The 20,022-nt window shown below is 35.8% G+C and overlaps 2 protein-coding genes across 3 annotated transcripts in view; both read right to left on the bottom strand.

The window, feature by feature from the left end:
- EPS15 (epidermal growth factor receptor pathway substrate 15) overlaps positions 1 to 20,022 on the bottom strand; it is a 140,986-nt gene that overhangs the window by 71,796 nt on the left and 49,168 nt on the right. Inside the window, exons 9-12 of one of the 2 annotated variants that reach the window (XM_080801409.1) lie at positions 12,667 to 12,867; positions 11,655 to 11,800; positions 9,683 to 9,839; positions 5,292 to 5,377 (exon numbers count right to left, since the gene is read on the bottom strand). In XM_080801409.1, coding sequence (XP_080657535.1) covers positions 5,292 to 5,377; positions 9,683 to 9,839; positions 11,655 to 11,800; positions 12,667 to 12,867 — 590 coding nt within the window. The remainder of the gene's footprint in view (positions 1 to 5,291; positions 5,378 to 9,682; positions 9,840 to 11,654; positions 11,801 to 12,666; positions 12,868 to 20,022) is intronic. The other variant, XM_080801410.1, reaches the window with a different exon arrangement.
- Positions 464 to 845, bottom strand: LOC308340729 (calmodulin-alpha-like; the record flags this gene model as incomplete). Its single annotated transcript, XM_080800061.1, is given in 3 exon segments — positions 464 to 657; positions 660 to 684; positions 690 to 845. Coding segments are annotated over 3 exon segments (375 nt in total).

Below are 20,022 nucleotides of genomic sequence, written 5' to 3'. Positions count from 1 at the left end.
TGGGTTGGAGCACATACAAGTACGAGAGGGGCTTCGTCTAGACAGTTTATCCTTCACCTATTTTTCTGTACAGCACCCTGAGGTAACAAACTGAACTAGAAACCATTTGAATAAGGTTTTAAATTTGTTTTTTTCATTTTTCAGTTTTAATGCAAATGCCTGAATGTACTCAATTGTCAAGCTGTGCATGAAAAACTGGCCAGCCCAGTGAATTCATCATTAGCAAATGGAACTACAAGTAGTCCACTAAGTACATCCTGATCACTAAGGGAGTACAAGTATTTATATTATAAAACTGATACATAGCTTGTTCCTTAAGAGACAGGGCCACCAGGCAATACATGTAAATTTTGTGTATATGGACAGAACACATTTTTGACATTCAGTTTTGCTATCTAGAAACAATGAGTAAATGAACTTGGGGTTCATTGGGGTGGGGGAGGGCAAGAGGTAAATAAAAGATTCAATCTGATTCTTCTGGTGGGGGGAAAGGAGTTAAAAGCAGGTCATTCTGCAGTATTATCTGTACAAGTCCTTCATAGTTGACTTGTCCATCTCCATAAATATCCACTTCTCTTATCATTTCCTCTACATTTTCTTCATCTGTTAGTTTTTCTAAGTTTCTCATGACATGACATAGCTCTGCCACACTGATTAACCACTGCCATCCTTATCAAAGATCTGTCATAATGCCTCACCAATTCCTTCTTCACTGTAACTTTCATTTTTCTAGCCATCACAGTCAAAAACTCTGGGAAGTCAATGGTGCCATTACCATAAGCCTCAACCTTGTTGAACATATCCTGCAATCTGGCTTCTGTTGGGTTCTGACCCACTGACGTCATGACAGTTCCAAGTTTCTTTGTTGTGATGGTACTATCACCATTGTTTCAAATAGAGAGAAAGCTTCCCTAAACTCAGCAATCTGTTCTTCGGTCAGCTGATGAGCTATGGTGCGAACGAAGGGAGATGGAGCAAAGGGAGTGAGGGTGGCTGCACCAGCACAGGGGCTGGAACAGCAGATGGGGGTGCCACTGCTGCGGTTTGGTGTGCGCTCAGTGGACTGCCAATAACAAACAGCACTGAGCCCACGAGGCTCCCAGCACCACTGCCCTGGTATTACAACTATTGCTTTTCCTTCTTTAGGTTAAAAATATCATGCTAATTTAACCTGACTGACATAATTAAATTCCTATACAGAAAATGTTGAAGGAATTATATTAAAAATGTAAAGAAAAAAATGACAAAAAGACATCCTGCCTCAAGCTCTCAATGTCTTAAATATTTTCGATTAGAAAACAACTTCATGAACCAGAGATGGAAACGTCCCATTTTCTGGCTAGTAACAAAGAACATTCTTTACCCAACTAACTCTTTAGGTTATATATATTGTTTTTCTTATCTCTTTTGATTTTCTATGGTCAAAACAAAATATTATTCTAAGAAACATACTCTTTTCTCATTATGCTCTTCTATTTCAAAATGCTTACTAGTATGCATTATAACGATCACAGAGAGGGGAAAAATAAATTGGTAAAGCACTATATTCATTATATAGTCATTATGATTCCGTATTATGTATTATTTATTTGCAGGTTTGGTCACTGGACTGAAATTATAAATCTTCATCTAAAAACCAGCAAATAAGAAGGGGCTAATCTTGGGATGCCTGGGTGGCTCAGTCAGTTAAGCAGTCTTCAGTTCAGGTCATGATTCTGGGGTCCTTGGATAGTCTTGCATCAGCTCCTTGCTCAGCCTGCTTCTCCCTCTGCCTGCTGCTCCCCCTGCTTGTTCTCTCCCTCTCTCTGGCAGATAAGTAAATAAAATCTTTTAAAAAGGGTGGGGGGGCTAATCTTTTGTCAAATAGCAATTTAGTAAAAACCACAAGCACAATCTGCTTAAATTCTTTCTTCCTATTTTATAGTTATACTTACCACATCCTGATATATTAATAAACAATTCAAAAGCTAAAGAGTAATACTATGGTACAGAAAAAATTGTTACTCACAATCACAAAAACCAAGATTTATAATGTAGTATCTTGAAGAGTTGGTGGTATAGTGACCTAACACAACCACTGACAAAAGTGAATTTTAACAACATAATTTTAGCATGGGTTGATGAATCTCATTATGACATGAGTGGAGTTGACAGATGATAGATGTTTGCCTACACTATAGATCTCATCTAAAAGAAAAGCCTAGGGAAAATATTTTCACAAATGCCAAATCATGTATAAGTGTTTTACACATTTATACTATGGGACTACAACCTAAAAACAAGGTTGTGGAACTCTATGATTTTCTTAATAAGATAGTCGCAAAATGTTAGATATGTTTTTATGTTTTAGTTGCAATTCACTATAAAGCACTGTCACTAGTATAGCTTAACATTATGGTTATTAAAAGTTAGTGAAAGTTCAATTTACCAAAATGTAACTAATATTAGAAATGTCTGCACTGGCAAGAACGCTTTATGTATGATGCTCTACTTCCTATTAAAGCTCACTACAGAAACATTTCATATGTCAACAACTGTTGGAAGCCAAGCAAGTCCTAGAATATTGGGGCATATCTACAAGAGACACAGAAGACAGGTATTTTCAAATCTAGCTGTTATTCGTATAACACACATAAGGCAAGCAAAAATGTTAATGGACCATATAGAGACCATATGAAAAGTCTACACACCATTATAGACTCAATAATGAAATGTTTGCTTCTTTTATTCTGAACCAAAATAAAAAATTGCTTTTTTTTTAAAATTTTATTTATTTATATGACAGAGAGAGACACAGTGTGAGAAGGAACGCAGGCAGCCGGAGAGGGAGAGGGAAAAGCAGGGTTCCCTCTGAGCAGGAACCCCAATGCGGGGCTTGATCCCAGGATCCTGGGATCATGACCTGAGCTGAAGGCAGATGCTTAACCATCTGAGCCACTCAGGTGCCCCCAAAATTACTGTCTTAATGAGAGGCAAATATGTAATAGAAGGAATGCAAAACCATAACTTAACACAACTGGATTTGGGGTGCCACCCAGCACTACTGCTGGCGTGATCTGTGACTGAATTATTTTCATGAGTAAGGAAAAAATTGGACTATATAATCCCCAAGGGTTTTGTTTCCGTTTTTGTTTTTTACTTTGTGTGATTTCAAGTGTAGAGGCTTTATATAAATAGACAAAGTCCAATTTTTGCACAGGAAATAAGAATATCACAGAACTTAGAAGGCAGATAAACTCAAGACTAAATTTTAAAAAATTAAAAACAGGGCACTTGGGTGACTCAGTGGTTTAAGCCTCTGCCTTCGGCTCGGGCCATGATCTCAGGGTCCTGGGATCAAACCCGACATCGGGCTTTCTTCTCAGCAGGGAGCCTGCTTCTCCCTCTCTCTGCCTACATGTGATCTCTCTCTCTATCAAATAAATAAATAAAATCTTTTAAATAAAAAAAGAGGGGCACCTGGGTGGCTCAGTGGGTTAAGGCCTCTGCCTTCAGCTCAGGTCATGGTCCCCGGGTCCTGGGATCAAGCCCCGCATTGGGCTCTGTGCTCAGTGGGGAGCCTGCTTCTTCCTCTCTCTCTGCCTGCCTCTCTGCCTACTTGTGATCTCTGTCTGTCAAATAAATAAATAACATCTTTTAAAAAAAATATATTAACAATTAAAAACAAAAAATAACAAAAAAGAAAACACAAACAAAAAACTACACAATGACACTGTGCCCAGACTTATGTTTATAGAATGTCAAGTCATATTGTTCCAAGAGATAGATGACACTAAGGCTAATCACCGAAATTACTATGGATTTAAAGCTATGCTGCCTTCAGTAGCATTTACCTCCCCAGAATTCATGCCTCCTTCTGGAAGAATTTTCATGTCAGGATACCCACTCCTCTATGTGGTCCTGGTAACAAACTATCCTTCCACCACTCCATAACAGTTCATGGCAAATCAATAAACTACACATCCCTGTCCCCTGACTATTTCAGAGACAGGCATGGCCCTAAGCGAGTACAATAATATGGAATCTTTGGGATTTTGCAGGAACTGCCAGAAAAGAGGTACTCCACTAGATCTAAAATTAAAAATACACGAGGCTAAGTGTGCCACAGCCCTTTTGACAATATAATGAGAAATTCCATCCGAGAATGAACAATACAGTGGAAGTGGAGACAAGAAATAGAGCAAGAAAACAGATTATATCATTTAAGCCCCAGTATGAAGCTATTACTTAAGCCATCTCTACCTACCTCTAAGAGGTCTTAATTTCACAACTCAACAAATTCACTCTCACTTAAATTAGCTTGGGTTGAATTCTTTGTTGCAACTGAAAAATCATAACAACTAAGTTTCCCTACAGCAATTTCAGTGAGGAAAGATCATTTCCTATTTCTTGCTATATAGCCCAGATAAATCATTGTACAACCCCCCCCTTATGTCTCAATACCATCAATAAAATAAAGTATCAGCCATTACCTGCTTCAAAGTGTTATGAAGGTTAAAAACATAAAAGGTTTGTGTAAATACAAAATGATGCTTAAATCCAACACTGTGTAGATGGAAAAATGGTCTCATTTTTAAAAAAATAGTTTCAGGAGGTCATTTTTACAGTATTACCATACAGTTTCTAGGGAACAAGGGAATTAAGGAAATATCAATAGAGCCTGTTGTACTTAGATTCAAATCCAATTGTACTTAAGTCTGTTCTACATAGTGCCTATGTATAAGAGAGATGATTCAATTTCAAATCAAGTGTCCTGAGACAGGTTTGTATGACTGGGCAAAATAACCTCTCTAAGCACCTAAACTCCTTACCTATAAACTAGGAACAATAAAATCTAACTCTATGGTTTCTGTGAGAAGCAAATGAGATAACAGTTATGAAACCTCTTTGCACAGTATATGCATTTAACGTTCCTTCCATAAAATGTATTAAATAATATTTTTCTAATATGCTATTCAAATATCTAAAGCTGGAGGAAAACTATACTACATTCATTCTAAGATACACACTTTTCTCGGCCTAAAGTCAGACAGTATTTATAGCTGATGCCACTATTTATTTGCCAGTGATTTTTAGTTTAGTGGTACATAAGAAAATAGTGCATCTTGCAATTAAAGGGTTGCCTTAGATTTGATGAATTAGGGTACACTGGGAAAAAAAAGAAACAGGATTCAAGGACTCCCAATTCAAGAACCACAGTATTTAAATAAAGTAGCATTTACCAAGATACATATTAAAAACAGAAATGTGTGTGTGTGTTTACATAGTCAGCTTAATTTTACTTTACATACCTCTGTAGATCAACTATTTCATTGTTAAGGGTATCTAGCTCCTTAATAGCAGAGAAATCTGCAACAGGACTTGATCCTATAATGTTCTAAAAACAAAAAGTTCACAATTATAACATTATTACTATAAAACTATATATGGTAAAGCATTAAAAATGTTCAAAAGCACTACATGGATACAGATTATTATACATTTTATAGTATTACTAATACTTAAAATTCATTTAAGAAAATTCTATCTAGTGTAATTTTATACACACACACAGTTATAAACGGAGACATTTTCCCTTAAATTCTCCAAAAGCTGTTGCTCTATAATAGGTACCACCACTTGAGATCCCAAAGTCCTTGTCACTTTATCCTAGCACCTGTTTAAAACCTTGAGGTAAAGCAGATACCAGATGTATAAACTAATTCCTCCATTAAAGAATAAATTTCTTGGGGAGATGGATAGTGACTTATTTGTACTTGTGTCATCTGACACAGAGTAAGTAAACAAATTTTTGTTAACTCTCAGAATCATAATGGTAGCTGATTTTATTCAATTCAAAATTTACTTTTGTTAAACGATTTTGGTGCCTACTCTATTTAAAGTAGAACCAACTGCTCAGCATGTTCCATAGTAAATTTTAACATATATATGAAGCTGTCTTCATATATAACATCCTTTACATATGGTTTTCTTTCAATAATGAAAGTGTCAAAATTGGTCTCTAAATGGTACCTGTAGTTAGAAAATCTAGCTGGGTTTTTTCTGGTCTCTGTCATTTTACTAACTGCATGATCTTCACTATAAAATAGGGAAATAATCTCTGCCCTGCCCACTTTAAAAATTAAATGAAATAAATAATGTATATGTCACTCTAAAACTTAGTAACACTTTACAAATGTAAGGTATTACTATAATTAACCTACTCTACAGAATATGCCCTTAAGATGGATGACCTCCCAGTAAGTTGCTTCCACCCTGGCTCACAGATTGTGAACCATTTTTGATTCGTTATATATGTGGCTGAAGTCAGGACAAGAAGATAACTGCTCCTTCAAACACCTGACCAACCCCCAGTGCTATAACCAGACTGACAAAAAAACAGAATAACCACCATTAGGAAATTTTAAAATTGAGACCTAAACATGTAAAACTAAAATATGTTGAGGACTTTATTACCAGAACATAAAACTTAGAATTAATACATATTTTATCATGGACTTAATGTATGTCATCAACTTGGACAATAGAAGAAACATTAAAAGTTCACAATATCCCATCTCTTCACATGTACATGATGATTTACAATTTACTAAGAACTTTCAAATCCATTAATCAATTCTCAAACTAATCTGAAAACTGAGTTTTAAGTATGGCCAATATATTTTTTTTTTAAGATTTTATTTATTTACTTGACAGACAAGGATCACAAGTAGGCAGAGAGGCAGGCAGAGAGAGAGGAAGGGAAGCAGGCTCCCCGCTGAGCAGAGAGCCCAATGCGGGGCTCGATCCCAGGACCCTGGGATCATGACCTGAGCCGAAGGCAGAGGCTTTAACCCACTGAGCCACCCAGGCACCCCAGTATGGCCGATATTATTAGTAACCCCATTTTAGAGCTAAGTAACTAGATTTAAAGCACCTGCCTAAAGATGAATCCAGCTAATAGGAGACATTGATTAGGAGACCTCTGATTAAATTAAAATCTATTTCAAATTATGCACCTTGGCACTTGGATATCAAGATCATTTAGGGTAAATGAAACCATCACCCTAAAAGCCAACTTGATAGACAGGTATGTCAATAAAATCTGGCAAATAACGCCCTCCATATTTCTTTAGGCACACTGCATTATTAGTCCTCAGATGTTTTGTCTACCAATACCAAAATTCATCTGTTAGGATTCAATTAATGCTAGTCTCTATTTTATTATTAACTACAAATTTTTATCAAATGTACCTCTTACTGTTTTACTGTGTTTCACTAATACCCAGACCCTTATCATCTTAAATTAAATTAGAAATTTTAAAGTGGATTTCTGAATGTGACAGGTATTCACTAGGATTTTAAGTCTGTCTAAACTTGATATATGAGCTAACCCTGGTCAGACAGTTTGACAGTTGAACAAAATGAAAAATCAGGACTTCGTCTCACTTTTTTTAGAGTAACTGCTACTGAGAAATTAGCTATGAAAGGTCCAAGTATACCAAGAAATTCATGACTTCCACACCTCTTCTGCCACTCCAGCTCAAAAAAGTGACTCACAGCTGACAGTCTTTCACTATTAAAAATATCATCAGATAAGAAGAGTAAGACAAGTAAGTTTAACCTCAAACAAGTTAGGTGATACCACAGATGACTCCAGAAGGCAGATTAGTGTACTGTATTTGGTATAGCTTGTATCACTCCTCAATTGCTAACACAGAAATTAAACTCCCATTCTAAAGTAATAAAATGGCATGCAATCAAGAAATATGGAAAAAGTTTAGCTAACAGTATATAAAGTATAAGAAGGGCATATGGAGAAAAATGTAGCATGTCCCCTTTTTTTCAAAATATTTTGTCTCACCCTGTTTTGTGCATTACACAAAAATTCCACTTTGCCACTTAAGAAGCCTCTAATTGTAAAATTATAAACCAAAAACCGTAATGCTAAAAAAGGCATAAAGTAAAGCTCTAACCTTGAGAGAGTAGAGTTAAGAAACTGACAGTACAAGAAAGGCGAAAAGCAGAGTGCTGCAGAATGGAAAAAATAGTCCAAACTAGAAAAAACACAGAAAGGAAAGCAATATTCAAAAAAAGATTAGTCAAAGCTGCAAAAAAATGCAGTTCTAAAAAATCAGATTATAAAGAGAAAAGAGATTATTCGAAAGACAAAACAAATGCAAACTTTAAATACTTAAGGTTAAAAAGTTGGGTTAATAGATAAGACAATAATGATAAAATCCCATTTTAATGTATAATATTGATACCTGACATAATTAGCCAAAAGTGTCTATGCTCTAGTGAATGGACTTCAGACAAATCTATTAAAAACTCTGTAGAGCAGATGCAACCTGGGGTGTCTACTAATGTCATCTGCTTCAGAAAGCTCTGTCACATCTGTAGTTTCGCGCTGGTGGGAGATTTAGTGGGTATAAAATGAAGGTGACAAGGTGAAAAAACAGTCTGCATAGGTGAAAAAACAGGATGAAACAACTCAGATATAGTTATAGCAGAGAGCACACATACAAATCTGTAACTTTTATCTTTCTGGGTGGCATCACTTTTAGCCTTTTCCACAACTTAGGGAACCTATATCCTATGTCACCAGAAATCTCAAAAATTTCAGAAAATGCTCTCCCTTTCCCTAAAACTCACAAAAGAGATAATCAAATACTTATTTTATTTAAAACTAAGGATTAAAAACTCCTAGAAGTAATTTCTATACCTGGTGGCTATAAATTTCCATTTAGTTGACTTATTAAAAAAAAATCAATTTCGACTTTTATTAGGTTAAAATGGGATTTTTTTTAACCTATGTGACAAAATTACTGCAAAACCAAACAATTCTACTGACATTTTAAAGACAGCTCTCCTTATACCACACATCTAACAATTTTTATTATATCTAACTCTGAAAAATCACCACAGCAGTAATTACTTTATAGGTCGTAAAATATTTAAAAATACAAAGTATGTATTTTTAAAGGCAATAATAGCCTCTAGAAAATGTTAAGTCCTTTTGAAGCTCTATTAAGGTCAAGATATTGTAAATATACTACGCTAGAAAGGATGTCTAGAGGAAGAGAGAAAAATCAAGGCATAGCATGGCTAAAACAAGGTAGTTTTGAAAACTCCCACTGCTGGCCAAAAACCAAAAGTTGCTAAAACCTGCTTCTGGCTGTTCAGATATGAAATTTGGCCCCATGCTCAGGAAAAGGTCATCTACGTGGCTAAAACCACACAGACTTCTCAACATGATATTTTTCTTGTTTACATATAAAATTGACACCAATCATAATCTCCTAGATTTTGTTTTCAATTTTGTATTATTTTGGGTGAATCATCAAATGAAACACAATAATTTAATTCTTACAGATTTCATTTAAATTTTATACCTTATTCATAAAAATTCACAAATCCAAGACAGGGGAAGAGTGGGGAGAAAGACCACATTTTTCCAATTTTTAGATTGGAAAATATGTTTGCCATATGTGTAATGAATGCTGGGGTAAACGAGCTGCAGCCTAACACTGTCATACAAGGCGTCTGAACATATTTATAGACACAAACTAAACCACAAACAGTATACTGCTCTACTGATAGCCAGATACATTTTCTCCACTGTTTCATTCAAATCAAGTCTGTCATCTAACACAGCACTTGTTTCCTTTTGTTAATACATTCCAGTTTTCTGCTGTCTTACCTTTTGTAAATTGGCCCTGTCTGATGGCGGAACCATCTCAGGAGTAAGAATGTGAGGAGGATCAATGCCTTTTATTAACTTTTGATTGATCAAGTGAAAAGCCAAGGCAAACTGATCTTTTGAAAGCTTCCCACAGTCCTTTGTGTCACATAATGTCCTGTACAAATAAACAAAACAAACAATATAAATGCTACAACTGCTATTCTAAAAATCCAGGGAAAAAGTAATAGGACTAGGTTGCTTTTTAAAAATGACCAGTTGAGTTAAAAAAGAAACTCATACTTCAGTGTGTGACCTGCCCAAAACTTAAACTCAAATGTTAGAAAAGAGAGATCAGCTAAAATGGTTTTTAAAAAAGAGAAAGAGAATGTTCACCTTGGTGCTGAGCAGAGGTCTCTTATCTGGGTTTGCTTTGTGCTTTCTTACCAATTTCCAGAACTATTACAGAGTAAGAGTTGTGATGGGCCAAAGAATCCAAACATTCTCAACATTAAAAGATGTTAAAAATGAAACCTAAGTTTCAACAAATTTGAGTCATTAGTGGCGTTAGAATGATTCTAAAACAAGCAAAAATTTCCACGTTGGCTTGCTTCCTGAAACTCTTGGGAGTAGGCGGATATAAGGATCACCAAGTCAAAGCAGAAACAACAGCTGCAAATGGAGATCACATGTGAAGAGAAGGCAGCAATGTGGAAAGCTTTACAAAATCACTTGAAGAGAAACAGCAAATGTTTTATCCTGTTTTCTTTTCTGTCCTTCCTTCCTCCCTCCCTCTCTCTCTTTCTTTTCAAAGCTCAGCTTTCTGAAGTCCTGATCTGTTTCATTCACTGAAACTCAATGTGGCCTGATGAACAGACTATGGATAAGGTGTCAAAGAAATCCTGAATTCCAGCTTCTCTACCTGTTTCTTCTTGTGACCTTGAACAAAGTTTTTTAACCTCTTCAAGCCTTAGTTTCTTTATCTATAAAGTAGAGATAACACACATTCTGCAAGGTTACAGTGAGAATTAAAGGTAAAGTACAGGGTCACCTGGGTGGCTCAGTCGTTAAGCATCTGCCTTTGGCTCGGGTCATGATCCCAGTGTCCTGGGATCAAGCCCCACTTTGGGCTCCCTGCTTGGCAGGAAGCCTGCTTCTTCCTCTCCCACTCCCTGTGCTTGTGTTCCCTCTCTTGCTGTGTCTCTCTCTGTCAAACAAATAAAATCTTCAAAAAAAAAAAAAAAGGTAAAGCACATAAAGTCTGGGCATAATGCCAATTCCATGACAACTGCCATTTATTGAGCACACTGTCTGGCCTAGGCATTTGAAAGTGGCAGTTATTATTAGTTACAGATATTTAATCTTTCCCAGTCTTGAGTTCTTGTTCCTCTTAAGGCAGACCTACTGTCCTTCTTTGTTCTTTTCTAAGTTTCTCTTTGCAGCTATGTGGTTCCACATCTGATGTTTGCTGCCTCTTGAAAACCTCAACATAATCTCTGGTGTAGTCAGGTGGATTGACAACAGGCACACTATAATTTTCATATGTATGGTCTTATTTAACATGACATGCACTAGACACTCAAGTTCATCTTTTTTAAGGACCAAGTGTGTACTCCCTACATAAAGGTATAAAAGTATACATATGCCCTACAGAATTATAAGAGCACGCCTTGAAGATACTCTTCTGTACATTGTCTAAATTTCAGATTTTTGGATTCTCCCTTAAAAATTTAAGTTTAATTAACTGATATAAACAAATGCTGCATTTTGACATTTTAATAATCATTAACTGACACTGTCGACTTATAAAACAGGTAATACATTCTCAAGCTTTTATCCATTATCCAGAAGAAATTCTCATATTTAAATTTTCTCTACAAAGAATTCTGAAAGGTAACTATCCAATTTACAAATGCCTAAAAATAAAAATGCGCAAAACTAGAGTTTTATAAAACCATATTTGTTTTCTAAATTAATTTAAATAAAATCTTACCAAATATGGGCCAGTAAGGTAGAAGGTAAACCTGTCTTCAGGAAGATTTCACGGACTTCCAATCCAGATACAAAGCCATCCATATCTTTATCAGTTTTCAAGAAGATCTCATCGTATTTAGCCTTTTCTGCAGGGGATACAACCCACTACAGGAAAGAAATAAAAAGAGTAATAAGAACAAGTAAATATATAGCTATATAAGGTGTTTCTGTCAAAATGAAACAGACTTTGAAATGTCATTCTTGCAACCCATGATAGTATCTGTCAAAATTCTGAGCAATTCCATCCCACTAACTATAGCAATAGTGTACCATTCCATCACACCCTAATCAAAATGCTGTGGTGAAGAGAAAATTACGGAAGAAAAATACAGGTCAGTTGGGATATACTTATAGATGCCCATTTCACTTTTTTCCTTTTAAGTAATGAATAAATTCAAGCATAGTTAACTCTTGACTTATGAATGACCACATTAAGATGAGTAACTGGGAGAGTCTGTATAAACAAAATATTCAGATAATTCTCAATCCCTATTTTTTAGAGTTTCATTCAGCATTCATAGCTGTAGCTGAATTAGCTGATTTGCATATCCTGTCATTATTTTCCTTTACGCAGCCTGACAAGCACCAGGCTGGAGGGGAAAAAAGGCTCAGGACAATCCAAAATTGGATGATTTGATCCCAAAGAATCAAGAGTTAACCAGGGATTAAGAAAACAAAAACATCTATTAACTATGCCTGGGCAAGCATGCCAGATTAGCACGGAATATCTTCTGTCTCCAACTCTAAGTCCAGGCAGATCAAAGCAAAGCCAATAAAACATCCATGTGACCTAAGTAAGGCCAAATGCAGGAGGATTATGTCTTCACCAGGACATCATATTATGCAAATTCAACCAGAGGGTGCTCTAAATTTTTGATCCCTTTGATTGCTACTTCTGTCTTCATCAAGCAATCAACTGTTAAATGCCATGCACTTAAAAAAAAAGTCCTTTAACACTGATAGATCTATACCTGTCTTAACGGTGCTTTGGTAGGTAAAATGCCTACAGGCGGTAAGGAGTGGTAAGGTTTCTCGGCTGATGCTGACGAGGGGATCAACCGCACAGAGCCTGATATACTGACCGTTTTTCTCTTAGAAGGTGGCACCAAGGCAGGAGGCAAGGACATTGGCACAGGTTCTTTCTCCAATGCGCAGTATACCAAAAACATGGCCTTCAAGAGAAATGAACCAGGGTCATATATATTAAAATCATTTAACAACATCCACCCACTGAGTTGATTATTGTTCAACAACAAAGCAGCTACAAACTGTCTCAAATTTTTTTTTTTTTTTAAGAAATTAGGCTGGGAAAGAAAGAAAGGAGGAAAAGAACAAAGGAGAAAAGAAAATAAATCAAAGCCAAGCAACTTTTAGGAAGATATCCAAAGTAGCAAAAACTCAGACACATACCCTTCAACTAAAAGTCTTGCAATGTCAAAAGCAAACAACCTGGGGAAAAGATATCTGCAAAGAAAGAGTTAATCTTCCTAAAAACGGTCCCTAGAAATTAACAGAAGAAAACAGTAAAATCCAATAGGAAAATGGGTAAAGAGTAAAAACAGATATTTTACAGGAAAGTAAAAATTACAGATGGTCTACTCTTTAAGATACAAAAATATGCTCACTTTCACAAAACTTCAAATTAAAACTATATTAAAATACATTTTGCACTTACTGGCAAATATCTGAAGTTTCATAATGTACATTGTTAACTAGACTAGGCAAACAGGCACCTTCAGACATTGCTAGTGGGAGCTCAAACTGATACCAAGCCTATGACGGACAAATTGGCAACAACTACCAAACTTATTTACTTCTCATTTGGCTTAGCAATCCCCCATCTGGGAATCTATCCTCAGACTTACCTGCCTACATAAGAACACTGTGGGAAAAAGATTGTTAATCACAGAATTCTTTGTAGCAGCACCCAAGTGCTCAACAACAAAAGACTGGTTTAAAAACATTATGATACAGCTATACAATAAAATACTATGAAACAAAAAGAAAACCAACACACAAAAAACCATTAAAAACATTATCTTAACTGTGGTACCTTCACAAATAATATACAATTATCAAAACTCATCAAATTATATACTTAAATTGAATGCAATTCACTGTATGTAAAGTAGTTCTTCAATAAAGCTAACCTGGGAGGGGAAAAAAAAAGAAACATAGAGCTCTCTATGTGAAGCTATCCAAGCACAGTATTAGTGTGTCTAACAGGGTGTATAGTGTGTTATATCTTGCAGTAAGGGAGTAATGATTATTCATATGTGCTTATATTTGCATTTTAGAAGTCTAGAAGAATGAACAAGAAACTAAGAAAAGTGGTTGGTTATAGAGAGGATATAAATGGAGCACTAAGGGGAAGGATGGAACTGAGTTTTTTCCACTGAATATCTTCTTATACTGTACTGATTTCCCACCCATGAGAATGTATTACCTATTAAAAATTATTTTTAAATATTAAATACATAAAGCATTGGCACAAAGTGGAACAACCTACATACAGAATGTCAAGGCACCTTCAAGACTTTCAAAAGATAGTTTCCACGGCAATCTTCAAGCATATGAAATTGCTCAAAACAACCTGGAACCTACAAAAAGATTCCAAGAGCAACTGGGAGGAAGCTTAAGTACTTCTTAATTATTCTTCTTTCACTGAAAATAACATTTTTCCCCAAAAAAGTTTGCTTACAATTCTAAGTTAAGTTTTATGGGACTTTCAAATCAGTGTTTACTGAAGACCTAATACAACAACACTGATCCCTGATTTCTGTGATTACAAATATCATTTTTAAAAATTTTTTTTAATAAACATATAATGTATTATTAGCCCCAGGAGTACAGGTCTGTGAATCGCCCTCAGAAATATCATTTTATATATGAAGAAACTGAAGCTCAGAAATGCCAAGTAACTTGCCTGATATTCTTTAAAGAAGTGATAGTATAGGATTCAGACAAAGATCTAGCTACAAAGCTCTGGTTTTTCTCAGATTTATCAGCTTCATTAGGAGTACACATGGAATTTTATAATACCATGTTCTCTACAAGGGATAAAACTAACCTTTCACCCAGTGGGTCCCAAATTGTAGCAGGTATCAGAATTACCTGAACAACTTTATAAAGCACAGATTTCTAGGCTCCACTCCCAGAATTCTAGAATCACTAAGTCTGGGCTGGGCCCAATATTTTAAATTTCTAAGAAGTCTCCAGGGATGCTGATGCTCTTTGTCCTGGGACCATATTTAACTGTTTGGCCCAAACCAAGAATTCTCCTCTTCCCACTCACTAGTCAACTTTAAGAATTCAATTTAGTTTTAGAAACACACAAACTTTATTATCTTCAAAAGCTTGAAACTCCAGAGTGAAAACCATCTGGCTAGCACATACTTTCAACCAAATTCATGATATAGGCAATATTATTAAATTGGCACTGAACTAAAAGAAATGACTAACATGCACATTAAAGGTCAGCATTCCTCTCCCTACAGATGGGAGTCATTTCCTGGAAAAGGAGACACTAGAAGCAAAAAAGTCATGTCAGCTATCTGCTGCCAACAGGCAACACATTTTTTGGAAATTAAAAAAAAAATTATCATTAATTTCATGTTGCACTGAAAATAGTTTCCCTGATGAAAGTGAAGCCAAAAAATTTTCTAGCAAATAAAATAGAAGAAAGTGAACAGTATACTGCTGGGTGATTTTTTTTTTTTTATTATATTGTACTTTAGCCTAGTCAAAGCCTGCCGTTGAAACAAATATACCAACTAAATCAAATGATGCACCATATTCAAAGAAAGAAAGAGAGAGAGAAAGAAAAAAAGAAAGAGAGAAAGGGAAAGGAAAGGAATGAAATCTGGCAAAATCAAGCCTAAGCTTTCTCAGTGATAGCAGGGAAGAGGGGATTTAGTTTTACTATTGCAGTCAATTACCAGTAGCTTCTTTATTTTCTTTTTATTCTCTGTGCTTTTAGAGAGTATATCTCAAATTTTAGTGGCTATCAGAATATCTAAGAGGGCTTCTTTGACCCTACCCCAGAAATTCTGATTTAGCTGGGCTAGGCTAAGGCCTGAGAATCTACATTTCTAAGTTCTCTGGTAGTGCTGATGTTGCTAATAGAAGACCATACTTTGAGAACCAGTATTTTAGGAGTTACCTTAAGAGTTTTATTTGTTCCTTCATCTACTTGAACTGCCAGTTTTAATTTCTCAAAATAGCATTCTGGGATGAAAATAACAGGTATTTCTTATGTATTCCAAGTAATACAAGTTTTTTTCATTAATTTAATTCAACAAAATATTTGCTGAGAAATCTCTAGCCACCAGGCAGTGTGCTAGGCACCAGAAATACAAAACTAGAAAGACCTTTTATGTTTACCACCTGGTAGAACCAGCAACCATGTAACAAGTTGACTTCAGTACAATGTGAACATGTTAATACAAATACAGTTAATAAATCTCAAAGTGCCAAAAACTTTCCACATGAGGACCCAACAAATGCTACTGACAAAAATTCAGACCACTTACTTGACAGAAAAATTTAAGGCCTATTAAGAATGTAAAACCCAGTACAAAGATATGAAGACAGAATACAAAGTAAAAAAGGCATGAGTCTGCCTCTCCAGAGAACAGAATAGGAAAAGAGGAAACAGTAACTTCATAGTGAAGAAATCTGGCAAACGGCATCTTTATACCAAGTGACAAAGATTAACATCACCATTAATGGCATGTGGACATTATGTATCACCTGATAAATGTGATGAAAAAGTCATATCACACCTGTGGTATTCTTTCCAAAAACCCATACCCCTAGTCTATCCATGAGAAAAACATCTGACAAACCTAGACTGGCAGACATTCTACAGGATATCTAGCTAGTGCGCCTTGATAATGCCTAAGTCACAGAAGCAAGACAGAAAAATTTCATATACTAAAGGAGACACCAGGGAAATGCAAATCAAAAGCATAACAAGGTATCGCCTTACATATGTCAGACTAGCCAGAATCAGAAAGGCAAGAAATAACAAGTGTTGGCAAGGATGTGGAGAAAAAGGAATCCTTATGCACTGTTGGTGGGAATATAAATTGGAGCAGCCACTGTGGAAAACAGTATTGAGTTTCCTCAAAAAATTAAAACCAGAAATACCCTATGATCCAGTAACTCCACTACTGGTATTTACCCAAAGAAAACAAAACTCTTAAGTCAAAAAGATGTATGCACCCCCATGTTTATTGCAGCATTATTTGCAACAGCAAAGAGATGGAAGCATCCCAAGTACCCACCAACAGATGAATGGTTAGAGAGATGTGGTACACACACACACACACACACACACACACACACACACACACACACACACACAGGAATATTACTCAGCCATAAAAAAGAGTATGAGATCTTCCCATCTGCAACAATATGGATGGCCCCAGAGAATATGATGCTAAGTGAAATAAGTCAGATAAAGAGAAATACCATGATTTCACTCACGTGTGGAATCTAAGAAATAAACGAACAAAGAAACAAAGAGACAAAGAGACAAACAAGAAAACAGACTCTTAAATACAGAGAACAAACTGGCAGTTACCAGGAGGGACGTGGTGGGGAGGGATGGGTGAAATAGATAAAAGAGATTAAATAGTACAAACTTCCAGTTGTAAAATAAGTCGCAGAGATGAAAATCACAGCATAAGGAATATAATCAATAAGAGTGTAATAACATTGTCTGGTAACAGTAACTGTACTCATTGTGATTATTGTGGTTACTAAGCAATGTATAGGATGGTTGAATCATTATGCTGGACACCTAAAACTAATACAACACTGTGTGTTAATCATATTATTTCAATTTTAAAAAAAGTTACAGACCCTGAAAAGTTAAAAAAAAAAAAATGGTATGGACTATGTTGTTCATGAAATAAAAAGATGGGAAAGATTTATCACATAAAGTCTACCAAAACAATGCGAGTGAGACTACTGATACTGACAAAACCACAAGGAAAATCCTGGAACCAAAAGAACTAAATTAACTGAGTAAAATTTAGAATTTAAGTTAAAAAAAAAAGGTTCTAAAATCTTCTGGGGTTAGGAGGTAAAGAAGAAAGAAGTGAAAATAATCTAAAGGACTTGTTTTACTGGAGTGAAGGTTAACTTATTTTCAGCTACTAGAGAAATAAGTATGATTTAGTACAGAGATAGGTGTTATTAACCATTAATGGAATAGATATAACAGAATTTCCACTTTAATAAGAACAGAAAATTCAATGAATCACTACTTGATAACCAGCAACAACAGAAACAAAAAAAAAAGAGAGAAAACAATAATGTTAACTAAACAAGGTAGAGGGAATAAAAATCAGTATCTGTATCATTATCTTAAAAGACAAAACTGTCAAATGAGGTAAAAAACTGAAACACAGCAACATGCTGTTCTCAAGAGATACATTATAAATATAAGAAATATCAGGTAATCCAGATAAAAAGAGAACAGAGGCAGCAGAAATATCACAGGAGGGGTGCCTGAGTGACTCAGCTGATTAAGCATCCAACTCTTGATTTTGGCCTAAGTCATGATATCTTTTTTTTTTTAAGATTTTATTTATTTATTTGACAGACAGAGATCACAAGCGGGCAGAGTGGCATGCAGAGAGAGAGGAAGGGAAGCAGGCTCCCTGCTGAGCAGAGAGCCTGATGTGGGGCTCAATCCCAGGACCCTGGGATCAAGTCATGATATCTTGGTCGTGGGATCAAGCCATCCCCCCACCTCGGGTTCCACGCTCAGCAGAGAGTTTGCTTGAGATTCTTTCTCCTTTCCCTCCCTCTCTGCCACTGCCCCCCAACTTGTACACACTTTCTTTCTTTCAAATAAATAAATATTTAAAAAAAATTATCACATGAGCTGGAATCCAAAATTAAAGGCACTAAGCATAATAAAGCTGGGAAGAATTTCTAAGGAATGCACACAGAAAGAAATCAAATGTGCAAAATGGTTAAAATTAGTAAATCTAGGAGAAGGCATATGGATGTTCACTATTTTTTTTAAGTAGTAACTTCTTATAAATGCGTCATTCATTCTTAAATTACTCTTTCAATAAACGTTTACTTTTATTCTAAAAAAGAGTAACGTAAAAGCCTTCAGGGCATATAAGATAAACTGTAGTTTATCTTGTAGTTTAAGATAAACTTACCTTAGCACATACTACCATTAATCAAATGAGGATAATACTATCCTCCATCTTTTTTAACTGTGCTTATACAAATGCTTCTTTAAATTTTTAATTGTCCTTATAGAAAAAAGAAATCCCTCTACAAATCTTACCAATGCAAAATTTTACACCAGTATTCTTTTTTTTTTTTTTAAAGATTTTATTTACTTATTTACTTATTTGACAGAGAGAGAAAGCACAAGTAGGCATAGGGGCAGGTAGAGAGAGGGGGAAGCAGGCTTCCTGCTAAGCAGAGCCTGATGCCTGGCTCGATCCCAGGACCCTGAGATCATGCCTGAGCCGAAGGCAGAAGCTTAACCCACTGAGCCACCCAGGAGCCCCAGATTTTATGCCAGTATTCTTAACACAAAAGCTATTTATAAAAAGTTAACATACAGAGTTTGACAGTCGTTCAAAGTACATCATCAGCCAAATCTCAATGTATCACTTTCTCTCACAAAAACACCACACAAACATTGAATCAACCTCAAATATGTAGCTGGGAAAAATTCTGTCACCACTGTGAGGGGGTATATCCCCTATCACTTCCCAACTATCACCCAAATTAAAATAAAAATACTAGGGACTTAGGACCATCAACTCAAGTCACTTTTAGTTTCCACTTCTGTATTTTTTCCCCCAAATGTAATAATACTTATTCTTCCTATTTTAGTTGGCTCTTAGGCTATAAATAGAATAAAACTTATGAAAGACAAAAAAAGAAAAATAAGGCAAAACAGAAACATACTCAATAAAATTGATATGATGAGTTTATAGAGGTCTAATTATCTCCCAAACAGAAATGTAGACACATCAAGGGAACATATGTAAAAACAGGTCACGAACTGGGCAACCAAAAAAACCTCAAGAAATTTTTAAACAGAGATTTTAAAGACCACATTCTCTGGGCATAATCTAATCAAGCTAAAAGTATATACAAATGTAACAGGGCACCTGGGTGGCTCGGTGGGTTAAAGCCTCTGCCTTCGGCTCAGGTCACGGTCCCAGGGTCCTGGGATCAAGCCCCGCATCGGGCTCTCTGCTCATCGGGGAGCCTGCTTCCCCCTTTCTCTCTGCCTGCCTCTCTGCCTACTAGTGATCTCTGTCAAACAAATAAAT

This window comes from Martes martes, assembly GCF_963455335.1.
Source record: "Martes martes genome assembly, chromosome: 4".
NCBI lineage: Eukaryota > Metazoa > Chordata > Mammalia > Carnivora > Mustelidae > Martes > Martes martes.
The sequence above is the reverse complement of the archived record's forward strand: the minus strand, read 5'-3'. Positions and strand labels throughout refer to the sequence as shown.